The 22,573-nt window shown below is 41.1% G+C and overlaps 1 protein-coding gene and 1 long non-coding RNA gene across 13 annotated transcripts in view; one reads left to right on the forward strand and one right to left on the reverse strand.

Annotated features, from left to right (window-relative positions):
- The window catches only part of LOC308581527 (contactin-4), a 527,693-nt gene that overhangs the window by 440,578 nt on the left and 64,542 nt on the right, over positions 1-22,573 (forward strand). For all 12 annotated transcript variants that reach the window (XM_081184014.1, XM_081184021.1, XM_081184022.1 and 9 more), the window contains one exon: positions 20,247-20,374. In XM_081184014.1, the coding sequence (XP_081040140.1) occupies positions 20,247-20,374 (128 nt within the window). The remainder of the gene's footprint in view (positions 1-20,246; positions 20,375-22,573) is intronic.
- On the reverse strand, positions 305-10,503 carry LOC308581761. The gene is made up of 3 exons (XR_014005259.1): positions 10,449-10,503; positions 2,388-2,522; positions 305-368 (listed from the first exon to the last, which is right to left on the reverse strand). It is a non-coding gene; the product is annotated as an uncharacterized lncRNA (long non-coding RNA).

Consider the following 22,573-nt stretch of genomic DNA (forward strand, 5'->3'; position numbering starts at 1 on the left):
CAGTACAGCAGCAAACCACAACATCCTGTTTTGCATTCCAGCCATCTGGAGCTGGCTTTTGCATTGGTGCTTTTTCCCAACATCCACATGGCCTTTTAAAATTTAGTTCAAATTCAATCTTGTCAGCATGTGATCAGTGTTTTCAACAACATAGCTTACATATTTCACCTGTCTTGTATGTTTTTATAAATTATATACATACACCCAAAATATCATATAATTGTGCTCTCTCTCACTTTTGGAAACCTTCATAGTGGTGCCCTCCATATGATGATGCTAAGAACACATAGAATACCTGTGTTGGTGACCACTCCTTATCTTCCTCTGAATATACTTCCATTGCTGACCTTCCTCTATATTTTGCTTTCCTGCAAATTAAACCCACTTCTGTTTATCCTATTTTCAGCAGCTCTTATAAGGAATTCTTTCTTTTCTTTTTAAAATATATGGAAATTGTTGCTATGCCTGCCCTCTTAGAGGATCCATCTCTATAACCACCAGGAAAGGAAGCTGGATGACAGATAGCAATCGCCCTTTTAACTTTCAGAAGATTTTTCAGAAGATAAAGAGATTTAGAGCTATCTCTTTAGGACAAGTAGTCTGCACTTTGATTTATACACTGACTGCCTTTGTAAAGGGCTTATCTTCTAATGGGGTGCCTGAGGAATTTTAACTTTGTGAATTTTGATGCACACCTTCCAAATTGCACTGCCTTACGCACTTCCTGAATGTCCCAATGCAGCTGGTAGCGCAAAATGCATTTAAAAATGCAAAATTCAAATTTTGAGAGAAATTTCGTTAGAACATATGAATTTAAATGCAAATATTTGTGCAGATTAACAACAAAAAACAACAAATATTTATGTACACATGTGACAGAACGGGCTTATGGATAAACATATGTGAACAGGACACAGATTGTAAAGACACCAAATCGCCCACCTTTGTGTTCAAAATAACTTCCGTGTGGCAAATTTAAACCAGTAAATCAATGATCATGCCAGATGATAACAATCTGTTTTAGTGAATATTTGGTGCACACAAGGCACTGCAAAAACCATTGTTAAAGCGGGCTTAGTTTTAGATAAATTGTATTTGGATAAGTGCAGACAAGTGAAAAGATTGTCTTAATTTACAGAATGCCCATGTTAATTCTTGCCTCAATGTGGCTTTTCATCTCTTCCCTCGTCACATCATATAGTTTCTGTTCAGACCTACAGTGTCCTGTCAGGTATCTCTTTTGCCATCAGAAACCCTTGCTTCCTCTTCTGTAGGCCAATTTGTTTTCTTGAAACGACTGTTCATAGAATCATAGAATCATAGAATCATAGAGTTGGAAGAGACCACAAGGGCCATCGAGTCCAACCCCCTGCCAAGCAGGAAACACCATCAGAGCACTCCTGACATATGGTTGTCAAGCCTCTGCTTAAAGACCTCCAAAAAAGGAGACTCCACCACACTCCTTGGCAGCAAATTCCACTGTCGAACAGCTCTTACTGTCAGGAAGTTCTTCCTAATGTTTAGGTGGAATCTTCTTTCTTGTAGTTTGGCTCCATTGCTCTGTGTCCGCTTCTCTGGAGCAGCAGAAAACAACCTTTCTCCCTCCTCTATGTGACATCCTTTTATATATTTGAACATGGCTATCATATCACCCCTTAACCTCCTCTTCTCCAGGCTAAACATGCCCAGCTCCCTTAGCCGTTCCTCATAAGGCATCGTTTCCAGGCCTTTGACCATTTTGGTTGCCCTCCTCTGGACACGTTCCAGTTTGTCAGTGTCCTTCTTGAATTGTGGTGCCCAGAACTGGACACAGTACTCCAGGTGTGGTCTGACCAGAGCAGAATACAGTGGCACTATTACTTCCCTTGATCTAGATGCTATACTCCTATTGATGAGGCCCAGAATTGCATTGGCTTTTTTAGCTGCCGTGTCACACTGTTGGCTCATGTCAAGTTTGTGGTCAAGCTTGTTCAAGTTCAAGTTTGTTGGCTCATGTTAAGTTTGTTCAAGTTCAAGTTCAACTTGTTCAAGTTCAAGTTTGTTGGCTCATGTCAAGTTTGTTGTGGGTTCAAAATACCCACTCAAAAGAATCTCGTTTCCTAGTGCTTCTCAGCCAGTGTCTCCTGCCAGATGTGTTAACGGGGGTTAAGAAAAAGGTCTGAAAAATGTATTTCCCATTGTTATTGTTCATATTCTGTTCTTACCCTACTAGTACTTGCCCTCTTTTGTATCCCTGCTTAGTCTGACTTTGTCTGACTTTGTTAAGGCTTTAAATGACCCCCTATATTTGCAGCAAAGATTATAAAGGTATACTACTCAGCTGAACTCATATAATAGCAACACTTGCAACAATACAAAGACTCTATATAAGAAGGCCTATGTCGTACCTTTGCGGTATGATTTGACCTAGATATGCTAGATGGTCTCAGTAGCTTCATGAGAATTCACTCGCCTCTCCCATTATACCGTAGTGCTGACATGCTTCATGGTATGTAAGTGCTGGTTTCTTGCATAGACCAGGACTGTTTTGAAACGAGACAAGTTACAAATGAAAACCTGAAGGCAACCATTCAGGGCTGTCACCTCCTTTTATTCTCCTTCCATCTGCTTAGTTATTATAAGACAATAGTACAAGTTGCTGATTTTGCCCGCTTAAAAGACAGAGAAGATTGAAAGAAGCACCTGCTATGAATCCATGGTATTTGAACTTCCAGGGCCGAATAATCCACATCATAGAATAGCTCCCTTGGTCTGAATGTGTGGCTTACAGATCTAAGTCCACATGGCAACAATATCAAAATCAGTTTATCACGTTGTACACTTTCTCCCCCCCCAAAAAAATATAATGGGAGTTTTGGGTAACCAGGACTATCATGATAACTATGCACATTATTTGTAAACATGACCATTTGAAGCTCCCTGAAAAGGCTAATCCATTAGGCAACCTAATGCAACATTCCCCAACCTGCAGCCCTCCAGATGTTTCAGATTAATTGTTCTGTGAAAGAGGACATCGATCAGAAAAAAATACATTATTTCTTCAGTTTATGCTAGTGGAATTATACTGACAGATGTTTCAAATGTAAAGTTTTGGAAGAGAGATACGGTCCCTAAAAGGATTGTTGCCCTATATTAATTCTCTTCTTTAAAAATGTAAGACTTAGAATCATAGTATTTGTAGAGTTGGAATGGACCCAAGGTTCCCCTGCGATGCAGGAATATGCACATGGCGCATATCGTGAGCCACCACATTGGCGTTATCAGCACCATGCTCTAAATCAGGGGTCAGCAAACTTTTTCAGGAGGGGGCTGGCCCACTGTCCCTCAGACCTTGGGGGGGCAGACTATATTTTGTGGGGGGGGGGATTGAACAAATTCCTTTGCCCCACAAATAAACCAGAGATGCATTCTAAATAAAAGGACACATTCTAGTCATGTAAAAACACGCTGATTCCCAGACCGTCTGTGGGCCAGTTTTAGGAGGCGATTGGGCCGGATCCAGCCCCCGGGCCTTAGTTTGCCTACCCATGCTCTAAATAACGGAGGTAACTGGCATTTATTTGATAGTGCTATTTCTTTCAGGCACAGAAACGGTCAAATAATGAATAACATGGATTTTCACCATTACCTCCTGCCCTGATAAAGTGACTAATGTCACCATGTAAATAGCTTGTCTGAAGTTTGAATTCGCCTTGCAGCATTTGAAATTGTTCTTGGACGAAAAGTTTATGAAATGGTGCACTTTACCTTGTATTTAAATGCGAAATAAGTTGAGTGCCACCTATTTCGACTATTTTAGACCAGGAAAAAATTTAAACGTTCATAATTACTAGGGAGTAACCCCCACTGAATAAACTTTATTTCTGAATAAAAAGTCCACTCAGGAACGAGCGGCAAAACTGCATGCTCCAGCACCAGGGGCAGAGAGCAGGCGGGGGTGTGGCGTGCGTCCTGGGAGCATGGTGTGCTGCCCACGGGGGCATGGCACCCGGCGCGGTGGAGGGGTACACGGCACATGTCCAGGGGCGGCTGCAGTGGTGCCCCCCTCCCCAATGGTGCCGGGGGCGATCCACCACCCCATTCCTCTGCAAGTGTCGGGAGCTGGAAATATGAAAATGAAATGATGACCTGAGATCTGGGAGGAATCTTTCACAGCTATATGCCTACTCTGGTGCTTCATTCAGCACTAGCATAGATTTGAGGACTGAGGAGCAGCGACAGTCAGGCAAATATTGTTGTTGCCACAGTGCAAGATAAAGGAAATGGATATTCTGATATTGCATAGTGACTGTGTTTCCTTAGGTATGTTCCTAAGAATATTACTGCATTAATTATAATATTATTATATTAATATTACTGCATTAATCTTTGCCAGGCAGTAGAATACCTGTGGTTCACATGCAAATGTCTTAACACGGTGTGAATAACACAGAAGTTCACGTGAACAAGTCTTACAAGTAGAAAGGAAAAGAGGATGTAAATCATAGGTATTTTGTGGAGATGTAGTTGTGAATTATTTTTTTCTGAGCTCTCTACTTCATTAGAACAAGAAGACAATCAATTTACATTCAAACCTTAGCTCTGAGAAGTTCACGTAATGAGTTTTAAATGCTAGGCAATAATTATATGCCTTAAGGAAAAGTATGTTAGGGAGGTGGAATGGTGGAAGAGACATTTCTAAAGACCTTTTCTAATTCTGCTCTTATGTTTTGGATGAACTTTTCATATGTATATGTTTTCCAGAGATTTAAAATGTCTCTCTAGATATTTAAGATCTGTGTAAATATCAATTACTAGTGAAGTGGGTAATTTGTTGTTTTACAATGAGCAGTTTTAGTTGAAACTAAGGAGGGGGGTAATCTTATTTTCTCAAAAGATTGTGCCTTTGGGCTTCTATTCAAATAGCATCAGCTAGAACAAATAAGCTGAGAGTGCATTTACTGCTTATGTTCTAATCTCACAAAATGGGCCTAAATGGGTTTCTGTCAGCACTTTATTCACGCAGAAAAATCTGTATTATATTTTTCTCATTCTAAATATATATATATTTAGTTGAGCTTCTCAGAGGTTTTAGTTGTGATGAGTGTATGTTCTTCTAATTACCTGCTGAAAGTACTTGTTTTCCAATGGCAAAGTTGTTAAAACACCCGTACAAAACTAGAATGTTGTTGCTTATGTGGCATCGTGTGTTTGTAGCCTTTCTTTCCAAAGAATGCAGTTGGCTTCTTTGTGCCTCCAGTTACAATTATCCCTGCATAGAAACAGGCATAATAATATCTCAATTCCCTAAGGTGTGACTCAGTCATTTATGGAATATTAATTGCACATCTGTAGAAATTGTTCTATTATTTTACGTTTTTAGAGTGCTTCTATTTCTTTTTAAAAAAACAACTCATACTTTTTGTAGTTTGCTTTTATCTTGTATTACGCCACTTTGACATTTTCAGGCAGTGATGTGGCTTTTAAAATCAACAAATAATCTCAATAGACTCCAGACAGAGATAATTCTGAGATCATGATACGAAATACACTTTCCCTTTGCGGCTGGCTGGCTGGGGGAATGAGTTTTTGGGTGAAAAGACATAGATATTGGATACTGGGAGATAAATAAATAATGGCCACTTACCCAGTCTCTGGGTGGGAGGCAGTTGTGGCTTGTCATGGCAGAGCCTTAGCTCCGGAGACCAAAAGGTCTCTCCATCGTGCAGGCAGCTGTTGGGGATTTCTCCTGGCTGGCCACAAAGGAGGGTGGGATACTCCGCTCTCCCCTAGTTTTGCATTGGCCAGATGTCCCAGCTACAGTGGTGCCCCGCAAGACGAATGCCTCGCAAGATGGAAAACTCGCTAGACGAAAGAGTTTTCCGTTTTGGAGGTGCTTCGCAAAACGAATTTCCTATGGGCTTGCTTCGCAAGACGACAATGTCTTGCGAGTTCCTGCGGGGTTTTTTTCCCTCCCCCCCTTTTCTATGCCGCTAAACCGCTTATCAGCTGATCCGATCAGCAGATAAGCCGCTAAAAGCCGCTAATAGCGCTAATCCGCTAATCCGTCAATGGGTTTGTTTCGCAAGACGAAAAAACCGCTAGACAAAGAGAATCACAGAACGGATTCTTTTCGTCTTGCGAGGCACCACTGTATATAGGCCTGCTGCGCCTGAGTTTGGAACCACAGTCGGCTGAAGAACAAAGAAGCAAATTTTCTAAAAGCTCGAGCAAAGAGGAGTGTCAAGGGACAACCAGGAAATAAAGAAATAGTGCTTAACTCAAAAGTAGGCTACTAAAATGTTATTTTATGTGTCCCACTTTATGACATAGATGTGCTTCTCTGCACATTTTTGAAGTGGAAGTGTTTTGAGAAGGGTGACAACTGAAATCTATGCAGAAGTGCAGTGCAACTTGGGGTAGCGCCATAGCTCAATAGTAGAGCAAGCTGCTTTCTATGCAGAAGGTCCCAGGTTCTCAATTCTCAGGAGAGAGAACTCTCTCTCTGAAGTGATGGAGAGGGTTGGATGGGCCAATGTTCTGACTCACTGTAAGTCAGCTTCTTATTTTCCTGTATTCCTATACGTGATCATGCCAGGATATTTTACAGCTTTGCTCCATTTCCTTTTATTTAATCTCCCAGACACAATTCAAAGTGTCAGCCATGACCTTTAAAGTCCTAAATGGCTTTGCTTAAGGACTCTCTCCCTTCGCAGTCATTAAGATTAACCAAAAAATAAAAATAAAAATGTTAATCCTCCTGTTGCCAAGTAAATGTGTCTCGCACAGGACTTTGTCCAAGTTGTAGCTCTATAGATATTGGTTTAGTCTTCAGAGTTCATGCCAATTCTGGCTGGCAAAGCGTATAACGATACCTTTAAGCTCCCTGTGTACACAGAGACTTCTAATCTCCCCAGTGTTGAAGTTTATAACCAGAAACACTGCTGTGGTTTATGACACTGATAGGTGGAGGTGTCATGCTAGGTAGTTTCCAGGGGTCTTGTTTGCAAAGCTCTGATCTCTGTTCCAGGCCGTTAGCAGCACTATGTCTCAAAATTACTGTTTTTCTGTCTCAGTTTCTGGAGAAAAGTGAAGGAAGAACCACGTAGATAAATCCTGTAGGGATAATGGCAACAATATCTACTTTGTAAGGTCTTGGCCTTATGGACTGTTGGACAAAGTTTGGACATGACAACAGTGGTCAATGAAAGGGCACTTAAAGAGTCAGTTTCCGCAAAATGAGTTTGTTTTCATTTGTACCTTGAATTGCCTAAACAAAGACAACAGGGCTGCTATATGTTCCCCACCCCTTAACAGTATCCACTTATTTTCCTTTGGGGTTCCCAGTGTCATTTGACCTGGTTGTTTTTTTTACCTTTGTTATCAGTAGCCTCTGAAAACAATATACCTGCAGTTAGTTGTTCCTCCTACGTAACCTAGAGATATTTTTATACAGGTTTGACCTCAATAATCTTGTAACTACAGGGAGATCATTAATAACTATAAATACTTCCCCTCAGCCCTTTCAAGATGATGTTCCATCAGTTTCACGCTTGCCTTGAAGACGTGAAATTGTACTTTAGGGGGAAAGTTCAAATGAAGATCAAGCATAGCGTTCCTGTGTACACAAATATTAATAAACACTATTATGGAGCATATTCGCTTGGACAACTCTTAACGCAAAAGAAGTAGCTGAAAGAAGTACACTTTTAGTAGAACAAATTGTGCATTTTCTTTTCTGGTACTTCTTAGCATTTATCACCTGCCCAAAACCTAGCGTGTGCCTATCTCAGACTTGGTTATAAGGTCCCTGGTGAGAATATTGGAAATAGGTTGTAGGCAGCAATTTGCTTCTTTGAATGAAGTACATTTAACATTCTGTATGAGATTAATATTAAGAATTAGCTATGAACTAGTGAGACGAAAAAATCTAATTGCCCATTTTTCAAATGCAATAGGCTAAATGCAGCTCAGTGTGATTGCCAATTATAAAGACCTCCTGAAGTTTCATTTTATTTTAACTTTGTTCTTCTCCTGTGGATGTGGTGCATTTCCCAGAGCCACCTTCCTTCCAATCACACAGGATTCCACCCACCTCTGAGTTTTCTAAGCAATTTACATCTTACAAAATTGAATCGCTCTTCCGAGTGATTGTGACTCACAGTTCCTAATTATACAAGGTCAGTTCTTCCCTTTAGATTGTCATTTATGATCATTCCTTGTGAAAGTGGATCCCCCTATCATAATTATATTTTTGTATCCTATTTCAAAATTAATCCCATCCCTTTCTCAAATGGATGAAGTGTGTGTGGGGGGGGGAGGGGTGTTCAGGAGAGGAAGGGCTTAATTCCAAAGCGAAGGCATAGCAAAATGTGCATGCTTCCTGATCGCCAGATATCACCATGGAACGTGTTTTTTGTTTGCTTGCAGACATGGGAGCCACGTTTCAGTGTTGCACCTAATAAGCCTATTCATTTCAAACCAGGACACTTGAAAATGAAGTAGAAGCTGCACACACATTTGTGCTCTTCCGACATAACTGGTAATATGTCAGTTCCAAAGTGAGGATCACTTGCTAAGTGGGTAAGAAGGTAGAACTGTGGCTAGAATTTGGGCTGCAGTCCTGTCTGTACCCGCATACCAAGGAATAAGCCCATTATCTCAATAGAACTCCTGCATAAATGTCTGGAATTGCTAGTCTGGAACTGCTGTATCTAACAGGCAAGCACACCGGTTGTAGTTGATAGCCCAGACACACCACCATTTGCCCTGATGGGACTCAAGGCAGAGTGGAGATGAAAATGAGAATGGCTAATGTTGCGCATGTGATGTCAGGCCGTCACATCAGGCCCCCTCAGTCTTCTTGAGAAGACGGCACCTCTGCCTGTGAGTGCAATGGGACTCAAGAGAAAGGCCTCCCCTCCTAGATCCCAAAACACACGCAGATTTGTAGGCGGGAATATGGTCTTTCTCCTATGCCCCCTTGATGCAGGGGTTTTCCATAAGAAGAAAGTCTTGGCTGGAAAGTCATGGCTGCCTCTCTTGGCGTCAATATGAATAATCTACATAAAGGTAAAGGGACCCCTGACCATTTGGTCCATTCGTGACCGACTCTGGGGTTGCGATGCTCATCTCGCTTTATTGGCCGAGGGAGCCGGCGTACAGCTTCCGGGTCATGTGGCCAGCATGACTAAGCCGCTTCTGGCGAACCAGAGCAGCGCACGGAAACGCCGTTTACCTTCCCACCGGAGCGGTACCTATTTATCTACTTGCACTTTGACGTGCTTTCAAACTGCTAGGTTGGCAGGAGCAGGGAGCGAGCAATGGGAGCTCACCCCGTTGCGGGGATTCGAACCGCCGACCTTCTGATCAGCAAGTCCTAGGCTCTGTGGTTTAACCCACAGTGCCACCCATGTCCCTAATAATCTACATAATCACTTCTTAAACTTTGTACTGTGTATCATTGTTTAGTGTTGCTTTCCGAGGGGTGGGGGAGTGGTTGGCTAGTACATTTTCTTGCCTTTCCGTTACGACATGAGATTCTGCTTGAAGTTTAAAATCCAGATCTTTCTGCACTAAGGTTCATGCATAGAGTGAAGTAAAGGGGGAGGCTTAAGTAGCAGCTGCAGCAGAATGCAGACAAGAGTTCAGTTTAAGTTCTCCATGTTCTGAAAATATTTTTTCTGTTTTTTTTATTATCAGTCATTTCTACGGATTTTAGAATCAGTTGTGTGTAAGTCAGTAAAGTGCAGCTGGTTCCATGACAGACCTATATACTTCTTCAGAGACCCAATTACTTTAAATGGGGGGAAACAGTTAGATGGGATAAACTTAAGACAGGCATAGGCAGACTTGGCCCTTCAGATGTTTTGGGACTACAACTCCCATTATCCCTAGCTAACAGGACCAGTGGTCAGGGATGATGGGAGTTGTAGTCCCAAAACATCTGGAGAGCCGAGTTTGCCTATGCCTGACTTAGGACAAGCATGCCCTGAAATACTTTCAGGTGCCAAGATGTTACATGTGGGGTAGTATTCAATTTAATATTACTCAGATACATTAATTTCAATGGGTATACTCTGATTAATACTAAGCTGAATACCACCCACTATTTCCCCTGATAATTGATGACATTGTGTAGTATCATCATTTTGTAATACGGATAGATACCACATTTGAATTCAGCCTGTATTGATTTCATGTGCTGGGCACTATGTACCTAATCCAGTGTTGGAAAGCACGAGTACAATTCTTGCACACAGGTAATATTTAAAGTGAACAAAAGGCTTAGATTTATTACTCCCTAAATCACTGGTAATTTCTTTATAATAATTAGAATTGCATCTTTCATTCTCCACTTCCCTTAAATATTTGTCATTATAAAGCATTTACTTTCATTCAAGATTAATCTCTTGAGCAAAAAAGTTTCACCAGCTCCTGCAGACGTATTAGTCATTAGAGCATATTACCTGGTTGATTTCACAGCTGTCTCCAGATTGTTTGCCAGTCACTGAATCAGCTTCTATGGTAGAAAAAAAAATAACTGTCCATTATCTGTAAAGATTGCACGAAACGATCTGTTAAACATTGGCATTTCCCCATATTATGCTTATGTGTCTTTTAAAAGAAACAGCAAATGGTATCAGTGGTAAACAGCTGTAAAGACCATTATATCGGCAAGTACCACTAAACTGTGTTTTCTCTCAGAATACAGATTTTTTATTGGTAGATACTCAGTGCACCCCTTTTCAACATCTTGTTATATAAGCTGTTGCCGAAAAGCTTATAGATGACATTTCTTTAACTTTTTGCTTTAAGATACCTTGCTACCCATGAAAGAAAACATTAAGAAGCTTTCATGGGATTTTTTTTTTTTTTTAATGCTTAGCTAAGCATGAAATATTTCTGACTTGTATGCTTAATCAACAATCAGAATCTGTAAGATCTGCTTGCAGCTAGCAAATTGATGTGTTCATAATATCAAGTAGGTAGCAGCATAGTTTATTATGTTGCTGATATTTAGCTTCAGCACAATAATGCTTCCTTCTGGAGATGTAGGCCTCAGGTGTCCTTCCAGATGTTGTTAGATATACAAATAATAAAAATAAGCCACGATCAGTTCACATTGCAGATACAGTGACCATCAGAACACAAATCTTAAATTAATATAAGTTATATTAACATATAAGTTAATATAAGTCCTCCAGACGTCCAAATAGGTATCCACACACAATTGATGCCTGTATGAAACATGGTTGAATGTAGCCACGGTCCCCACACCATTGTTTAATAGACGGTGGGTATTTATTGAGGCTCGAAGTATAAGAGACTTATACTTTAAGCCATATACCAATTTCTAGGTTTCTCTCCCCGCAAAATAAAAACCCCAGGCATCTGCCATTCTCCTTCCAGCAGGAACCTGAATTGTTTGCGGGTTCATAAGGGAGAGATAGAGGGAATAAAAATGAGAATGCCCTGTTCAGATCCAGCTTTCTTCTAGCCTCTCACTCTCATCTGGAGTTTGCTAGTTGCATTGAATTTCCTCCACCATTACCTATGAGAAAGTACCATTCTCAGGGGAGGGAGGAGAATGAATTGGATGAGCTCTCCCTTCCCGCTTTCCCTCTGCAAAGTAGAATGGGCAATTTCACTGAAGAAAACCGTTTGTGTGAGTTAAATGTGATGTATCTGCTTCTAAGCCACCCCAAAGTTCTATAAATTCTATATCTCTCTCTCCATCGCCCTTGGGTCTGAGTCACCAGGATGCTGTCATTAGATGTTAGGAACATCTATCCAAGTACATGTGTTCCGAATTCAGATGACAGAAATAAGACTATTTCTAATCTGGTTGAAGGCTAATTTACAAGATTGCAGACTTACACGATATAGCTCTGATGCTGGCAGAAGAATACCCATTAGCTTTTATCAGTCCAGGTGACAACAGATGTTGCACTTACTAACATATGCAGTGCTATCACACAGAGCTAATTTTTATAAGGGATGCTTACTTTTATAACTTACGAAGGAAGTAGCATTTACAAATTATTTCAGCACTAATTTGCACATTTATAGCACAATTATTTTTTGCACTATTATAAATATGGTGTTTGAATGGTGCTTCAATTTACCGGTATTTGTTAAAATAATTTTACCTCATTTATTTATTTATTTATTTATTTATTTATTTAGACAAATTCTTAACCTCCCCTTCACCATACGAAACCAAGGTGGGTTGCAACGACATAATATACTGTACAGTTATAAAAAGCAGATGAAACAGTCAGTTATAAAATACGGTAAAACTGTTGCAGACAGAGCAGAACAATATAAAGCCAGCAAAACTCCCACAAAATTCTCAAAGAGTAAAGAGGTGAGTCTTTAGCTTATGGAGAAAGCTATAGGATGGAGATGCTAGACTGTGGAGCAGGTGCTGCTTGCTTTTTGATATAATAGGTCTTGAAGCTGGATTGCAAACCTTGTATCCAAAAACAGTAATAAATTAAGGGTTGCCTTAATCAACTATTTGAAAACTATAAGTGGAGCAAACTTCTACTAGGAGAGAGCTCCACAGTTTTGGTGCTGCTGTCAATATGGTTCTGTTCTAGGTTATCTGATGGCTGTGGAACCCAGAGCAGAAGCTCTAAGAAGATCTTTAAATCAATGCTAGACAAAATGAGATCTGCTTACACAGATCTCTGTTCCACCTGCATGTCCCTGCACCCCCTAAACCTGCTCCAGAGTGTTGGAGGAACCTCCATATTGGGTTTAGGGGTGCACAGGGGGCACCCAAGTGGGGAGGAGAGGGGGGAAAGTCTCACTGTGTGAGCAGACCTCATTCCTTGCAAGCATACCCCACTTATCACTACATCAAATTCTACCCTATACCTCCCATCATTCCTGACCTTTGATCACCTGAAGGGCCACAGATAGCCCACCCCTGTCTTAAATTATAGATACTCATATATGAATAAAGGCAATTCTTAAGATACCCTAGGCCCAGATGGTTTTGTTGGAACCATGGGATGGAAAGCCAGCTGGACAAGCCCCAGCTGGAGCGTCTCCCTTCTAGCCTTGCCGCTGCGGAGATCCATCAGTCATCCTCCTCTGATGTGTGTCTGCGACTCATGCTATTTTGCATGAGCCCACGTTATTCAGCAGAATAAACACACAACAGATCTGGTTCCAGGCTTGGATACTAGGCTACGTTTATTGTACATAAATCAGGACAAAGAAAACATGGCTTCTCTCCTTGTCGTTCTTCTCGGAGAGAGAGAACACAAAACCTATACAGAGCGGATGTACCGCTCATGAGACTCTAACAATTTGTGCTGGAATGTAAACAGACATGTGACATGTAACAATCCCACACATCTGCAGCGTGGGAGGAATGGAATTCCCAACAGGTTTAGGACTTTAAAGATCAAACCTGATTTAGGCCCAGAAACCAATTTGAAGCCAATGAACTTTTTTTCAAAACTGACATACGTTCCCTGTGGTTGGCCCCGATCAAAGCTCAGGTGGCCACCTTATGAACCAGTTGTAGCTTCTGATAACTTTCTAAAGGAGTGTTACATAGAGTTGTGTCTTGTGCAACCACAGTATTTGAGCAACAGGAGATTCCAAGGATGCCTGCACTTACTGAGGGTTCAGTTTCCTTGGAACAAAGATCAAAGTAGACCAGCAGCAAAGCATATGCCTGCGCTGCCCAGGGCAGATGCGCGGAGTGCACACCCAAGGGCGGGGGGAGGGTGCCCTCTCAAGTACCACAGTTCAGGGGAGGAGAGGGGTGGGGAAGCTGCTGCCCACTCTCCTTGACTGGGTGAAACCTAATCTGGCGGTGGAGCTGCTGCAGCCAGGCATGCCTCGCCACAGCCAAAGAGAGCTGCTCTCTGCCGTCAGGCAGATGTGATCCAGTGGTGGAGCTGCTGCGGCCTGGCGTGAGGTGCACTGCAGCCAAGGAGGTTGGGCGGCGGCATTGCCACCCGTTCTCCTGCACTTCTCCCCTGGGTCAGTCCTGACTCGGGGGTGGAGCTGCGACCAGGCATGAGCGCACAGCCAAGGCTCAGCTCCTTCTCGCTCGGAACCAGGCGCTGATGAAGGAGCCTGTTTGTGCCCCCTCACAAAATTGCCTCTGGGGCCACAGTCCCCATGGACCCCCTCCATGCTATGCCTCTGATGGAGACTGTGCTGTGTATGTATAGATACATATACATACAACTTCAGCTCACAGTATTAACACTTCAACATATCTTGTTTTCCTATTGAGTTTCCAAGGAGGCCCCAACCTCACAGCCTCGGGTCTAGCACAGAGCAGACATGTCTCTGTGTATCCAACTTCTAGCATCAGTCCAGTTCATACACACAACTCTGCTATACCGCGCCCTATACCTTGGCTGTTCCATCCTAGGATGATGTGGCATCCAGCCAGGTGAGATGAGAAATGGCCAACCCATTTGTCTCTATGGCAATGGAGCTTGCTCTTTTAAGATGTGTATGACGGGTGTTTAGCTGAGTTGCTAATTGCTGAGTCTGGCTAACACCCCAGAGGACAGGATCACACTTCAAAACGACCTTGACAGATTAGAGAACTGGGCAAAAACAAACAAGATGAATTTTAACAGGGAGAAATGTAAAGTATTGCACTTGGGCAAAAAAAATGAGAGGCACAAATACAAGATGGGTGACACCTGGCTTGAGAGCAGTACATGTGAAAAGGATCTAGGAGTCTTGGTTGACCACAAACTTGACATGAGCCAACAGTGTGAGGCAGCAGCTAAAAAAGCCAATGCAATTCTGGGCTGCATCAATAGGAGTATAGCATTTAGATCAAGGGAAGTAATAGTGCCACTGTATTCTGCTCTGGTCAGACCACACCTGGAGTACTGTGTCCAGTTCTGGGCACCACAATTCAAGAAGGACACTGACAAACTGGAACGTGTCCAGAGGAGGGCAACCAAAATGGTCAAAGGCCTGGAAACGATGCCTTATGAGGAACGGCTAAGGGAGCTGGGCATGTTTAGCCTGGAGAAGAGGAGGTTAAGGGGTGATATGATAGCCATGTTCAAATATATAAAAGGATGTCACATAGAGGAGGGAGAAAGGTTGTTTTCTGCTGCTCCAGAGAAGCGGACACGGAGCAATGGATCCAAACTACAAGAAAGAAGATTCCACCTAAACATTAGGAAGAACTTCCTGACAGTAAGAGCTGTTCGACAGTGGAATTTGCTGCCAAGGAGTGTGGTGGAGTCTCCTACTTTGGAGGTCTTTAAGCAGAGGCTTGACATCCATATGTCAGGAGTGCTGTGATGGTGCTTCCTGCTTGGCAGGGGGTTGGACTCGATGGCCCTTGTGGTCTCTTCCAACTCTATGATTCTATGATTCTAATGGCCATTAACAGGCTTGACTGGTTCAGCAAACGTCCTCCTACAGATTCTAGCCTCCCATATACAGATTTGGCAGGGAGTGACAGGTATCACTGAAACTGACCACCACCACCCAAACCCATAACCATATGTTAAAGTAGACCAAGTCTGAGTGTCACCAAAGAATGCCTAACTGTGGCTAGACCCTTCCTTGTCTACAAGAAAAGACTAGCTGTCCTTCAGGTGGCTTTGTGTTCTTCAAAAAAACCCACCTTATTATATACTTAAGGCTTTTTCTTTTTAACATTCTGCTGGTAGCTGCACACTCACAGTAAATAGGTCAAAGTAAAATTTTCAAAAGTGAATCATAGGTCAAAGACAAGCAAGAATAGATCAAAGTCAATTTAAGTTTAAAAGCACGGCGTGAAAGTCATCTTTATAGATCTATGGAAGTTTATAGGTGAGATGAATTACTGACTCAACTTTAGGATTGCTTTATTAAGTCATTTGTGTAGATACTTATGGATGATAAATCCTAACGCCAAGTCATCTTACCATTTACGTTACTGACTGACCAACCTGTACAGATGCTTTGTGTATTACATTTTGCAAATGGCAAAACAGAAAGTGATGAACCATCAACAAATGCTTTCATGCATTACATTTTTCAAAGACGAAAACAGTTCCTTTGCTCAGCAGTCTAAAGGAAGTGTTTTTGAAGTGTTTATGTTTTTAAAATTGAAACCATTCATAATTATACGAAGTCAGATTCAGCAACACAGATCTCTAGAACTGAGGTGCCCGCCAGTTTTTGAAGGCTTAGACATAAAAAGCTTTACTTTTAATAAAAGAGTGTTTCCATTTATCTCTAAACTCAGATGCGTTCTTCATCTCTGTGGGTCTGTTCACAGCAAAGATCAACAGCTGCTGTATGTTGCAGATAATGTAATACATAGAAGATAAGATGACCTATCTCTATAGGGACGTAGCAATGCCTTTTATCACCTTTATTTTTTCCCAGTGTAAAATTATCTCTTGCTCGCCTTTTGCTGATAAAAACTTATAGTATGACTAAAAAGCATCCCAGTTATAGCTCATTTGTGATAGCCCAAGTGGTATTAGCAGATTTACATCTTTAGTTTATATCAAGTATTGTCAAAATTCACAGATATTAGCAGACAATATTCAATAGAGATTAATGACTAACGTAAGTAAACAACACATTTTGACTCTGGAGCTGGATAAGCTTTATTATATTTAATTCAAAAGGAAAAGGTTTTCTGATGGCTATTTTGCATAGTACAATAATACAATGACAACCAAATGCCCAATCAATTAAGGCATTTGCTTTCTTCCACATCAGCTAAGGTTGGAAATCACTCTACCAATAAGTTACTTAACTAAAAAGCCAGGCTGCTGATTTAGGCTGCCATCTCATACAGTGGCACCTCCGGTTACAAACTTAATTCGTTCCTAACCCGAAGCTGTTCTTAACTTGAGGCACGCTTTCGCTAATGGGGCATTCCACTGCCGCTGTGCCACCAGCACGTGATTTCCGTTTTCATCCTGGGGCAAAGTTCACAACCAGGAGACCTACTTCTGGGTTAGCGGAGCTCATTACCCAAAACATTCATAAGGAGGATGGTACGTAACCCGAGGTTCCACTGTACATTTATCTGGAAGTAAACCCCACTGAACTCAGTATAGGATTGCACTGCAAAACGGTAAACTTTTCCCCATACAAAGCACTACTATTAATCCAACTTCAGAAAATACCGCGAAAAACTGCCATCCTCAGCACATGTACTTGAAAGAAAGTGTCATAGACAAATAAGCCACTTTTCATTTACAACCTTGTTTGTACTTAATCCTATGATGTACATCTATAGATGTCCCACTTTTGTATCAAACATTATAAACCTAGATTAGAGTCCTGGACGAACAATGCACATATTAAAACATTTACAAGAATGGTAGACTTATAATGGGTAAAATTGTGGGAGCTCCCACTGCGCTCCAGAGGCTTCGTGTTGCTATCGCTGAAGCCAAGGAGCCTGCATTCGCTCCATAAGATGCACACACATTTCCCTTAATTTTTGGAGGGGAAAATGTGCGTCTTATAGAGCGAAAAATACGGTATCTACTTTCACTGGTGTACTTTCGAACTGCTCTGTTGGCAGGGGCTGGGACAGAGCAACGGGAGCTCACTCCGTTGCGGGAATTCGAACCGCCAACCTTCCAATCGGCAAGCCCAATAGGCTCAGTGGTTTAGACCACAGCGCCACCGATGTCCAGTGGGTATTCTTTATTAGTTGATATACTGCTTGCATGCCAAAACCCAAGGGTGTTAACATGTCATCTATGCACAGCTGACATTGGAACCCCATTAAAGGAAGTGTGTGTGTGAGAGAGTGTGAATTACTTAAATTAATAAACACTTTCTGATGACTGGAAGGGTATTTACAAAAATGTAGGTGTTAAATGGAGCCTTAGAACGATCATCTCTTCAAGAAGCAATGGATTTTAGAAGTTGGTGCATGCAAGCTAAGCTGTAACATAGACTTATATAGTCTAAAAACAAAGTATGTGATTTTCATCTACACTGTTATTTTATTGAATTGCTCAATTAGTTCTGGTTCATTATTAGCTGGTTCATATTACCAGTTGACTAACAATGTATTCTGTGTACTCAGAGGTAAATGTGCATAGGGTTATAGTTGAACACTTCCTTTATCTGATGACAACCCTATTTTTATTTAAATCAGCATAGTATTGTACCATCTTTGGATAAAACTTGCAGCACACTTTTGCTCAGCAAACCCTTTTCATCCATTAGGACCAGTTTGAGATTATCCAACAAACTCTGACCCACTGAAATTCCTTATGTAATCTGTCAGCTGAAACATATTTGATTCTCAGTAAGATGGAAAATGCTTAATTTGTTTGAACTTCTCACCTTCAAACAAAACGTTTCCCATAATGCCACTTGGCATGGCTGATCAAGGCACATTGTCTTTCAACCCAATTAGCAATTCAGTAGACTCAAAGGGCCTTTCCCCCTGTTTTAACATTTACAAAGGAAATTTTTGAGGCAACACAAACAAGTGCAAGTCATTCCTATTTCCTGAACACCCTTTTAACAAATTTCAAAGTGCTAGAATAATTACTTATGTTAACATCTGCCCCAACAGCATCAAAATATAAGTATGGCTTAAAAAAGAAAAAGAAAAAAGGCACCTTCAGCAGAAACGAATGGTTAGATTAGTTGCCCTGAATCCCTTTCATCAGTGAGTCACAGTTCAAAGAGGAAAATTAAGGCTCTGGTATATTTATTTTAACAAAAACCTGCAGCTGTCTTAAGCAGGTATTTGTCAGTTTTATTGCAAATCCTTTGGATGAAATGAAGAAGATTACTGAAAGGAATGGTGGTTCTAGAATTTGGTTGCACAGATTCATGAAACGATTTGGTTGCCTGTTCACAGTTTTAATATCTGCCACAAGATACCTCCTGACATCCACTTGCTATAGAGAGCTAGCTTCACACCTCAAGTTCACAGATGCAAGCAGCACAGATTTGTATTCTGTAAAGTAATGCTAACCCCTTGAGGCTCAGAGAGCTGATACCAGAATTACCAGCATCACTTCCTTGGAATTGGAAATCCTCAAATCCTTTCAAGTGATCAGCAGCCTAACATTACACTACAAAGTAAAAAACGCAGAAAATGCAAGGACGTTTGGGTGCTGGAGAAAAAGACAAGCCAGGAAGTATTTAAAATAAAACCTGGGTAAAACAAGATTATTATTTTTTGACAGATGTCATCAAAATGCTGAAGTTTGGATAGTGTTTATTTCCTTATTTATTTCAAGTATTTGTATGCCACTTTTTATCAACAAATCATTTACATATTGATTCATCTCACTACATGTAAGAGAGTGCCATTTATGTTCATGCAGCTCATTCTTCAGTCACTATACTGATGTGTTATGTCCAAAACACCCTTGGCTGTGATTGTGCATGTCAGTGGAACTTGTAGAACTCTGTGGTTGAGAGTACTGGAGATTGTGCTGCAGTAGTCTTTGGTTATTGTTCTCTTCAGGCAAGTGAATTCTGTAAAACAAAATAAACTTATTCTAATTTAAGCAATCTCTCTGTGTGTGTATGAATTAGGGGCTTTTTTCCCTGCTTGTATTGCTCACCCCCCCATCCCCCTCACACCTCTGCTTATAGGGTAGAAAAAGCATGCCTTCAATTTCCCTCTAAGAAGTTGGAGGTTTGAAGGAGGTGAGGGGCGTTCTGTCTCCTTCATTCTCACCACCACCACTATCTTTTTCCAAAGCTTCCTTGACTCTGCTGGATTCCCATGTTCTTGGCCTTCCTGATCTGCGCTATACACTCCAGATGAGCTTATAATAATTGTGTTTTCAAACAAATCCCAAGCATTTCGGAGCAATCTGACGTTCTTGGCTTTGCCTTTCAGCTTCCTTTTTACCAACCACCTCATGTGTTCGAGTTTTCTTGGCCGTTGGCCATTTACATGTACATCTGGTTTAATAGTGATATGGTCACTGCTCCCAATTGACTTGACAACACTTTCTTCTTGCACCGGGCCCTGGGCACCACTCAGTCTTAGGTCCAGGGACACTGAGAACTCATGGAATTTGTCTCCGTTGGATTAATGTATTTCTGCCTCCTTAATAGTCTCTCAAGTCAACTTCTATTGTAACTTGCAGTGGTTTATCAAGTGTTTGTGTTCATAGAATCATAGAGTTGGCAGGAACCCGATAGTCATCCAGTCCAACCCCTTGAGATGTAAATAATAAATGTTGAGTGTTGCAATACCTCCTCCTCCTCCTCCTCCTCCTCCTCCTCTTCTTCTTCACCTGCATCTCTCCATTGTTTTTCAGACACACTATTTTGGAAGATGGAACTCTGAAGATTACCAATGTTACTAAAGCTGATGCAGGAAGCTACACGTGTATAGCAACAAATCATTTTGGGGCAGCCAGCAGCACTGGAAACCTGGTGGTAAAAGGTAACACATTTCTCCCAACACATTTCTGATTCTTCAGTTCTAATGGGGCAGATCTCTGTTGCTGTAAAAAAGTGCAATTTAGGCCAGAATCTAAGGCCACTTCTCTGGGAGAAAACCCCATTGAACTCATTGGAACTTGCTACTGAGTAATCAAGAACAAATAGAATATGTTCATTGACCAACACTATACAGATAAAATAAAAAGTCAAGGTAACCTCTGAAATAAATATGCATCTTTTGCATACATAAACCAGCTTTAAAACAATAACATAGCCCAAAAGGCAATATATTCATTTCCAAACTGATATATTCATCAACAAACTGATTACAGGTTTAAGCCTGATGGACCTTTTTCCTGTTTTCATATGTTGGTTGAATACGGGTCGGTTTGATTTTAGAGAGGGGTGGGTATGTGTTACTGATTAGGATTTTTCTGGATTGGGTTGGTCAGGGAAGTTTCAAATGAGGTATTTGAGAGTAGTATTTCATACTTATTTACGGTTTTACTTATTTACGGTTTGCTCAGTAGTATGTCTGAGTTGAAAAAGTTGGAGTTTTGTATATGTGACAGTCACAGTCTGATAGACTTGATACTGCTGCTCATTCATAGGTCAATGGACAAGGCTAAGTAGGTCTGTCCCTTGCCATGATGTTCTTTGTGGGGGTGAGGGGGTGCAGCACAGGACACCTGACTGGCATGGCTCACCTGACTGGTGGCGGATGCAAGAATATGTCTCCCTTCCACTCTGAAGACCTACATAAATAGCAATCAGAGCAGATGGTTCTTTCATGCAGAGAGAATCTGCAGCACCCTCCAGGTGCTCAATCTCTGTACAATGGATGGAGCCAGGGTGGTTACCCCATGGCCATAGTGATCTTCCTGGAAGGAAAAAGGTACTTTAAGAAAAAATCACCATGAACAGAATGTAAGAGTTTACAATTTATGTTTTTACCATTTATAATTATCTGCTGTACTGAAATGTACATGTAAACATAGGCAACAGAATCTTCGGGGGGGGGTATGATTGTAGTGTTTTCTATATGCTTCCCTAAAGCAAAACCCTAGCGCTCACACTTGTTGCTGAGCTAATTAAGCTTTCCCCTTGAAACTAACATATCCAAGTGTGAAATTTCTTTCTGACCCTATATAGCTGAAATGAAAAATGAGCCAGATTTTTCACATTCAAAATCACTAATGCATAATTCTAATTTTAGCAGCAAAGCTTAGTTTGGCCCTTCAAAATTCCCCTGTATTGTCTGAAGTAGGAAACTTGAAGGGATTGCATTGTTTCATTACTATTATTGAGTTCAGAGTCACATACGGTTTTCTACATGCCTATATTTACTTTGTAGATTTTTTAATTCTTATTCTATTATAGTTTAACTACCTTTTAACTGTTATGCTTTATATGTTTTTAGCTTTCTGTATTTTAATTTGTATAAGCTGCCTTGAGTCCCAGCCTAGAAAAAAGCAGGATATATATAAAAAAAACAATAACAATAACAATAGTGCAGGGATGAGAAATCTCTGGCCCAAGAGACACATTTGGTCCATGGCCCTGGTCATTTCCCATGCACACCTGCTGTCCTTGGTAAGCACCATGCACTACTCTCCTGGGGTAGATTGGCAAGGAAATATGGCAAATCCAAACCTTTGCTATACCAACAAATTCAGGTCACACAATTAAAGTTGATTTGCAACTCATATGCAGCAAACCTGCTTCCTCAAAATCAGATTTTTTGCAATAGGTAAAGTAAAGTGTGGGATAACATGTTTTGTTTTGTTGGTTTGTTGTTTTGCATTATGTCATTAACCTCCCCACAAAGAAATCAGAGTGAATGCTCAGTGAATAGGTGTTGTTGCCTAACCCCCTGCAAACCAGTCAGGATGAATGCTCAATAAAGAAGTCATCCGGAAGTATAGACTGTTGCTTTCATGTGTTAAGAAACAGCGAAAGAGGACTAAGGGCTGGTGCCCAGTCTCAGTCTGGCTTAGATTCAGCAAACATATTCCATCATGTGCCTTCAGCTTCTGGGCACATCTATCCACATGCGTGCTTATTTAGCACTTTATAGACAAAAGTGTAAAGTTTGCTATATGAGAGTACCTAACAAAGAGTTGCATGCGGTTCCATCAGTTTTACAAATTCATTTCTTGTTGTTGTCTAATAGAACTACTAGCTGCAATTAGGAAAGCAG

The sequence above is a fragment of the Podarcis bocagei genome, assembly GCF_964188305.1.
Source record: "Podarcis bocagei genome assembly, chromosome: 2".
Taxonomy (NCBI): Eukaryota; Metazoa; Chordata; class Lepidosauria; order Squamata; family Lacertidae; genus Podarcis; species Podarcis bocagei.